The following is a 9,023-nucleotide window of genomic DNA, read 5'->3' on the forward strand; positions in this document are numbered from 1 at the left end:
CCGAGCCACGTGCATTCTCCAAGACGACATACTGAGTCTCCGAGCCACGTGCATTCTCTCGGGCGACCTTTTCACCAATGTGACATATTCAACCACCGAACTCACGTGCATTTTCCAGGTGACATTCCAATTCACCGAGCCACGTGTCCTCTTTGCAATGGTTACCAATTTACTTTCAATATCGACAATCAATGCCCAACGATTTCTCAATCAAATAATTAAATCAACTCAACAAAACATTATAAATGCTGAATAAACATACTTGGCCATTCACCAATCAATACTCAATCAAATAATTAAATTAACTCAACAAAGCATTATAAATGCTGAATAAACATACTTGGCCATTCACCAATCGATAATTCAATCTCAATCGATTCCAATCAATTTAGGGTAAATCCCTAAAATATCACAATTTATTCAATTACATACAACGTAGACCTCAAATAAATAAACGGACTACGCCACGACAATCAGCACGAGATTTCGGTCGTCGGCCATCAAAATCTTAATTTCCGAAAAATAATTAATTAATTAATTAATTTCGAAAATCAATTATTAATTACTAAAAATTCAATTTAGCTCAAAATAAAGCCCGATTAAATAAACGACTTCACCACGGTCATCAGCATAATATTCCGGTCCCAAGCCATCTCAGTTGAATTTTCGGAAAATAAATAATTATTTAATTTAATTCCGAAAATTAATATTTAAATACAAAAAAATCCACTTATGCCCAAAAAGCCTAATTGGAGCCCACTAAGGGTCGGGAAAAGTCCCGAGGCACTTCCAATAATTAGTAGACCACGTCTACTTGTTAATTGCGCAATCAATTTATCTAAATCGCATCACAATTGACTAATAATTGCTAATTTATTCTAATCTAACAACCTAAACATAATTAATTAAAACTAAACCAACCTTAAGCATAATTAGCCAACTAATCCAGGATTAGTGAGATTACTCACCGAATCGCGCGCAAATCGGATCAATCCGACGGCGGCGACGCGAGGAACGATACTTCCCAAAGCAACTCGCGGATCCGGGGCCGGGAAACGGCTCAAAACGGGCCCGAACCAGCTGGAAACCCATTTCGTGGGTTTCTGCCCTTGGCTGGTCGGAGCAGATCCGGCGGCCAAAACGGCGAGGGAAGGCCGGCGAAGGACGAGGGGACGCCGGGGAAGTCCGGCGGGGCTGGGCGGTGGCCGGAGGTGGCCGGACGGTGGCTGGTCAGGGCGGAACCGAGCTGAACAGAGGCTGGTTCGTTCGGGGAGGTCGCCTGGTGCGAGGGAACAGAGCTGGCGGTGCACGGCGGCGAGCGGCGGGCGCACAGGCGGTTCGGCTCCGGTGCGGCGGCGATGGGCGGCTGGCCGCTGCTTCCGATCTTCTTCAGCTTCTGGTTCGCTGCTTCCGCGAAGAAGAAAGAAGGAGAAGAAGGGCTCGGTCACGTGGGGGAGAAGAGAGAAGAGAGAGGAGAGAGAGAGAAGGGATAAGGGGTTTGACTGGTCAAAAAAGAAAAAGAAGAGAGAGTAGGCGTGGGGAAGGGGTGTCCGCACGAAGGGGAGGGGAGAGGAGAGAGAGAGAAAGAGAGAAAAAGAGAGAAAAGGGGGAGAGAGAAAAAAGAAAAGAAAAGAATAATACTATTCTCATTTTTCTTTTCTCTTTCTATTTCCCTTTCTATTTTCTTTTGGTCTTCGATTTTTCCTCCGATAATTTCTTTCTTGAAATTTCGACTTCAAGATAAATTGATAGACGATGAGACGGTCAAAATGAATGGTGTGACACGTCCGAATATTCGATTCCCAAAACCGAATTAAATTTCATGATTAAAATCGACTGCACGCGATTTTAGTCCAATCCAACAAATTAGGTAGCTTTTAGGGATTTTACCGCGGATATATCCCTTAACGGCTTCACCCAATAGGTTAGCTAACTCGTGAGTGATCAGCTCAGAGAAAAAGGACCATAGGCACGTCGACGAAATGCACATTTCATTTTATCGAAACAGGGTCGAATTTCAGGATGTCACAAAATCCATGGCCATCTATTTGTCTTCTACTCATTTAAGCGTTGAGAATCCTTGTTCTTCGCCTCTGCTTTATCACTGTGGCATGAAAATATTTAATTTTTCTATCGCCACTTCAATTTCTTAATTCAAAATATCATCGCCCAATACATCTCCTTCTATCTTGGCATGAAATCTATTTTCCCTTTTAAGGCTCTGCACCCCACTTTTATTGTTATTATTATACAGAAAGTTTCCCCAAGTTGAATTTAAAAAGAAAGTTTTGATGGATGTCTTAGTTGGTTCATAATTTTTTTCCCCAAAGTTCAGGCAAAATTAAGGTAGTTTTGAAGAAACTAAAGCAATTATAATACGTCTGCCACAAGGTCAGCCTGAGTTGTTCATCGAAGAAATAGAAATGGTCGTTGGCTCCGCCACGGGGATACAGTAGGATATATCTCGTTGGTGCCTTGATTTGCCAATTGAACAAATCATGTCTCGCTTTCTGCTTCTAATCCTCGGCCAAGTTGGTTTCACAACTCCTGCGTAGATGTTTCTTAATTTCTTTTTTATATGGCTTCTCAATGAATAGTGGACACTACCCAGAATAAATTGGTCCGTTGATTGGCCAATTGAACAAATAAATGTTTTATTTGTTTAGAATAATCAATTTTCAGCTTTTATTTTTTTTTTAAATATCATTTTCTTCTTAGAGGTAGCCAAACAATGATCTTATGTCCATTCTGCTGTAAATTTTGAGAGAATAGAAACAGTAATTTTCTCAAATGATACCAAACGCCAGCTTAGCTTTGGGTGGTGCATTAGGTGATTAATTGTCCTAAAATTTCTCTGGTTGTTGGACGGTATCTTTCTCTGACGAGAAAGACGAGGAAACGTGTTGATCATTCACCGATTTTATATGGATTAAGATGCTACGTTAACATTTGATGATATGTGCAAGTTGCAAACCACGAGTCGTAATTTTTCCTCTTTTTCTTTTTTCTTTTTTTTTTTCCTTTTTTCCCTTCTTTAAGTCTAAGCCCAACCGACCATATAGACACTTTTTTTATCATACACGCTAAAAATATATCTCAAGACTCTCGTTAACTTATGCTAATCAAATATAGGGCCAAGGCGGTCAACGCATAAGTTCAATATTGGATATTCCTAGGAATATCACCCTTTACAACACTTGAAGGACAAGACTCCCAGCTCCAGCTATGCTACAATATCCATTTTATTATTTCATACGATGTTTCAATTATGTACCAACACATTTGATTATGTGCACATACATTTGGCGTTGAAATTAAAATTCTGAACAGGACATAATAAAATATAAGAATTTTTAGGTTTTCTTATATAAGGGTCTTGTTTAGTAAGTAATTGGATATAGAAATACGGTTAAAATTATAGAAACAGAGAAAAAGAAAAAAAATTCAAAGTCTCAAAAACCTCCTATGCTAGGAGCTGTTACACCACACATAAAGACAGTCAGAGTGCAGAAATAGATACATGGTGGACCTGATATAGATAATTCAAAGATATCGGAGATTTCCCATATCTATCAAGCTTGTAAATTATTTCTCTTGATTGTGCATATCATTGACTGTTTCTGATTTATGATAATTGCTATTATTATATTATTATATTAGATGGTCATCTTATAAGATTTATTAATACATAATACGTTATTCTTATATTGGTATCCGAGTTTTTACTGTCTAAGGAATTGCCCATCAAGTTCATTACATGATCTCAACTGCGTGCCAATGCTCATTTTCCACGAATCCATCACCCTTAAGTATGTTCTGACACTTCCTGTTGTTGTTTTGAAAAACAGACATTACCATAGGACTCTGTTCTCAATCGAGCCAGATCCCGAAATTTTATCTTGATTTACTGTTGACGCGCCCTCACTCACCACCATACGCTGCTGCCCTGCAGATCACACACTTCATGCACCAAAGGCTTCTGCACACATAATGCTGAGGTCAACTACATGTTTACAACACGTCAACGTTGGCTTAGTTGTCCACCTCATTTGCCATGCCAAAGCCACGTCAATGCCACTTCATTAGACATGTCAACAGATTTTCATATCTCATTCGGTTGTGCATTATCTCTTTTGGATGTGCATATCTTTAATTGGTTTTGATTGATTGTGATTTATATGCTAATGTCTTATTACCTTATAAGCACACAAGATGTTTTCATTCTTTTTATTAATAGAATCTTCTCAATCAATCCTTCTTATCATTTTCGTTGTCCCACCCATGTAAGCTAAACATTTTGTTCGAGTTCGTGATTTTCGTTGTTACTCTACATTACTTATTTTGTTGAGCCTCTTGCATGTAGAGAAGCCAGTACTTATCCTAACAATGACAATTGTGTTGCAAGCTTTAGACTAAACTCATGCTTGAGATTGGTTGATTTACCTCCTGAGAAGTTTGATTCATGCTGTAAATGCATGTAAATCAAAATAAAGACAAATGGTATTACGAAACACTACAAAGCTTGACTAAGATGAGTATGGAATTGACTAAGATGAGAAATTTACTCCAATTGCAAGTCCTAAGTAGGTTTGAAGTCTTGTTGTGTAGCTTAAGCAATGGTCCATGTTCCAAGTGAATGTTAAAAATGATTCCTTAATGATGATCTTACTGAGGAAGTGCGTATTTGAGCTTCGTCCTAGATACACTCATTCTTCTAAGTTTGTCATTATATACCAATTACTTCGAGCATTATATGGACTAAAATGGGCTCCTTATGTATGGTATTCCAAGTTTAACTCAACCATGGAACATCTTGGCTTTACATCTAGTCCCTACGACCATGCTCTCTTTGCTCAACGCAGCTCATGGGCTTATTCTACTACTTGTGTGGACGGCATGGTTTTATTAATGATGATCACGTTGGCAACAACACTCCAATAGTATCTCAATTAGCGGTTCAAATGAAGGATTTCGAGCAACTCAATTATTTTCTAAGCTTATTATATATCTCAAGCAATATATGATATTGATCTACTTTCTTGAATAGGACTCACTAATAACAAGATCACTCCAATTGCCATTAAGATGAATACCAAATTTGATGACAAAGATGGAACTCTTCTTACTACACTCTATCGACAACTGGTTGTTAATCTTGCATTTATCACCAGTACTTGCCCTAACATGGTCTATATCATTCACATTGTTAATTAGTTCATGACCTCACCATGTACATTAACCTTGCTGCATTTCTTTGGATCATTCGTTATATTAACGGTACCTTATTTCATGGCCTTCACTTTTCTACTAAGTCCACCTTATAGATGAGTGCCTATTCTAAAGCTGACTAGGTAGATGACCCTTTAGGTCATCACTCCACTACATGCCAATATGACAAATGAATTGCTATTCGAATAGCATATAATGATGTTTTCAATGAGCACATTAACCACTTTGAAATAAATTGTCCTTTCTTCCAATACCATATGCTTCGTGACACTATTTATCTTGTCTCTACTTCATCAGTTGATCAAACTATTAATATTTTTACTTAGTCACATCCATCCAGGTGTTTTGTGAATCTTTTTTCCTAATTCCGATTGACTTCTTAGATAGTTATCTTGTAAAACCTATAGATACATCATGTGCTCTTCATTATGGAATATGAAGAATTTTACATATGATGTCTTCTACAACATGCTTTATCTCGATCCATGAGACCTTATGATGTAGAACAATATGCAAATGTCTTTCTGGAAACAATGGAGCGTCATAAGAGCGGGCGTTCCCACAAATCAAAGAGGATTGTGTGATCTTCAAGATTGCAAAAAAAAGGGTTACAATATTTGATTCACGCGTTTCCCTTTATTTATTATTAGATTTCAGATATTCTGGTTTATCTGAAATATTATGGTTTATCAATATCGTTTCCTTAATTTGTTATTAGATTTTAGATTTCCTAGTTTACCAATATCTTTTCAATTTTGTTACTAGATTTCAGTTATATTGTTATTTTCTAGATGGCGATCTCCTTATAAATAGGCGCCAAAGATATTGTAATGGTCACTTCCTTATTCAAAAATAAACACCATCTTTTGAAATTCTTTCCAAGCATCGCTTTCTCTGCGTCATTTGGTATCAGAGCAGGTTTCTCCTGTGACGATGCTTAATAACGTTAATGTCAATCTCCCCGTAGCTGAAGGCCGCAGAAACGAGCCTAGTACACGGGATGAGTTCAACCAATTTGCGGAGCAAACCGAACGGAGGTTTCAAGAATTACTTGTCGCCATCTAGCATTTGTCTACCAACCCCATACCTGGTGTTCTTCCGGCTGAACATGATCAGGCAGCTCGCGACCCGGAAGCAGCTATGGAACGTGGGGCAAATCCCCGACAGAGGCGACAAGCCTATGTCGAGGACTCTGAAGGAGAAGAAGAATTCCTGGATCGGCCTGTTCGTGGAGGCCACCGGAACCGGGGATATCGACGAGACCTCGAGCAATATCAACTTAAGGTTGACCTTCCGACCTTTAATGACAATTTGAATATTGAAGACTTTTTGGATTGGCTTTGGGAAGTTGAGAAATTCTTCGATGCCATGGAGATTGAAGAGGATCGCCAAGTAAAATTGGTGGCATACAAATTGAAGGGTGGTGCCTCAGCGTGGTGGGAGCAAGCGCAACTGACTCGACGTCAACAAGGAAAAGCTCCCATCCGAACATGGAATCGGATGAAGGAAATGTTGAAGGTTCGGTTCCTTCCAACCGATTATGAGCAATTATTATTTCAACAATTTCAGAATTGTAAACAGCTAAGCCGATCGGTCCAAGCTTACACGGAGGAGTTTCTCCGACTTTCCACCCGTAACAACCTCGCTAAGTCGGAGGCACAACAGACCGCCAGGTACATTAATGGTTTGCAACTTAATATTCAAGATCGTGTTTCACTACATCGTTTGTTCTCCGTTGAGGATGCTCAAGAGATGGCCCGAAAGGTTGAGATGCAATTAGAGAGAACTAGCCCCATTAATCGGGCTAACAATTATTCCGCTCGAGGATTATCTGGAAAGGGGAGACAACTAGATGTTTCAGAATCCTCCAACCAGCAAACCAACACTATAAACCAAACTCCGGGAAGTAGTACTGGGGTGCGCAAGGAACCAGTCATCGCAAACAACCATAACGCCAATCAGAATGCCCAAAACCCGTACGCTAAGCCACCACCAATCAAATGCTACAAGTGTAACGAATTGGGACATCGTTCGAGTGATTGTCCACGGCGGAAGATGGCCAATGTTGTCATGCACGACGATGACATATACGAAGATGACTGGATTGAAGAGGAAGAAGTGGAGGATGAGGAGGGCGAGCATGTCAATTGCGTTGTTAGGAGACTATTGCTCGCTCCACGAAGAGAAGACACGCAGCGGAATAGTCTTTTTCGTGCCCGTTGTACTGTCAACGGCAAAGTTTGCGATGTCATCATTGATAGCGGAAGTTGTGAGAACATAGTGTCCAAGGCTTTGGTGGATCATCTACAACTAAAGACGGAGTTACATCCCTCCCCTTATACAATCGGGTGGATTTGTAAAGGGGCCAAACTCAAAGTGACGCAGCTATGTCATTTACCTATTTCAATTGGAAAGTCCTATAAGGACACTATAATTTGTGATGTAGTGGAGATGGATGCATGCCATGTCCTACTTTGGGCGACCATGGCAATACGATGTTGATATCACTCACGGGCTCGTGAGAACACATATTCTTTTTGTGTGGAAAAAGACGAAGATTATTTTGAAGCCAATGAGTAACACTCCCTGGCCCCAAAGAAGCAAAGTGCGGGGATTATGCTAAACGTCCGTAAACGTGAGGGCATGTATATGATTGTGGAGAAAGGCAATCAAGAAGCCATTATTCCAATTCCGGAGGCTCTTCAGCCCTTATTGAGGGCATTCGGCGATGTTATTCCGGAGGATCTACCTGTTGGACTACCACCCTTGAGGGATATTCAACATGAGATTGATTTTCTTCCAGGAGCGAGCCTCCCTAATTTGCCGCACTACCGGATGAATCCAAAGGAGAACCAGATTTTGAAAGGCCAAGTAGGAGAACTTCTTCGAAATGGCTTTTTGCGCGAAAGCATGAGCCCTTGTGCAGTTCCCGCACTCCTCACTCCGAAGAAAGACGGAAGCATGCGTATGTGCATTGATAGCCGGGCAATTAATCGGATTACTGTCAAGTACCGATTCCCAATCCCTCGCTTGGATGACATGCTCGACCGGCTTACGGGATCAAAGGTCTTTACAAAGATTGATCTACGTAGTGGATATCACCAAGTACGCATCCGCCCTGGCGATGAATGGAAAACGGCCTTTAAAACAAGTGAAGGTTTGTATGAATGGCTTGTCATGCCGTTTGGCCTCACGAACGCGCCTAGCACCTTCATGCGTTTGATGACTCAAGTTCTTAAACCTTTTATTGGCAAATTTGTGGTGGTCTACTTTGATGACATTCTCATATATAGTCCAGATGACCAACAGCATATGGAGCATCTAAGGGACGTCTTATCGGCCTTGCAGACAAACCAATTGTACATTAATTTGAAGAAGTGTAGTTTTATGACTGATCGACTCCACTTCTTGGGGTATATTGTCGGAGCAGAAGGCATTCAAGTTGATGCAGAAAAGGTAGCTGCCATCCACGACTGGCCAACTCCCCAGACCATTGGGGAGGCACGTAGCTTCCATGGGCTTGCGACATTCTATCGACGCTTTATTCGAAATTTCAGTTCTATTATGGCTCCAATCACCGAGTGCTTCAAGAAAGGAAAATTTCATTGGAGTGATGAAGCAGAAGCCAGCTTTGCTCTCATCAAGGAAAAACTTTCCACGGCACCAATACTGATGCTCCCGAATTTTGAAAAGGTATTCGAACTAGACTGTGATGCTTCTAGTGTAGGAATTGGTGTTGTTCTTTCCCAGGAAGGTAAGCCTATTGCTTATTTTAGCGAGAAACTTAATGATGT

At 40.4% G+C, this 9,023-nt stretch overlaps 1 protein-coding gene across 1 annotated transcript; it reads left to right on the forward strand.

Annotated features, from left to right (window-relative positions):
• The first annotated feature begins 6,369 nt into the window (after positions 1–6,369).
• On the forward strand, positions 6,370–7,731 carry LOC120296330. Its single transcript, XM_039318180.1, has one exon. The coding sequence runs from the start codon at positions 6,370–6,372 to the stop codon at positions 7,729–7,731; it is 1,362 nt and encodes a 453-aa protein (XP_039174114.1).
• The last annotated feature ends 1,292 nt before the right edge of the window (positions 7,732–9,023 follow it).

This window comes from Eucalyptus grandis, chromosome 1, assembly GCF_016545825.1.
Source record: "Eucalyptus grandis isolate ANBG69807.140 chromosome 1, ASM1654582v1, whole genome shotgun sequence".
Taxonomy (NCBI): Eukaryota; Viridiplantae; Streptophyta; class Magnoliopsida; order Myrtales; family Myrtaceae; genus Eucalyptus; species Eucalyptus grandis.

Excerpts from the sequence above, each read along its gene's own strand:
- LOC120296330 (XM_039318180.1), top strand. The coding sequence starts at position 6,370 with ATGGAACGTGGGGCAAATCCCCGACAGAGGCGACAAGCCTATGTCGAG.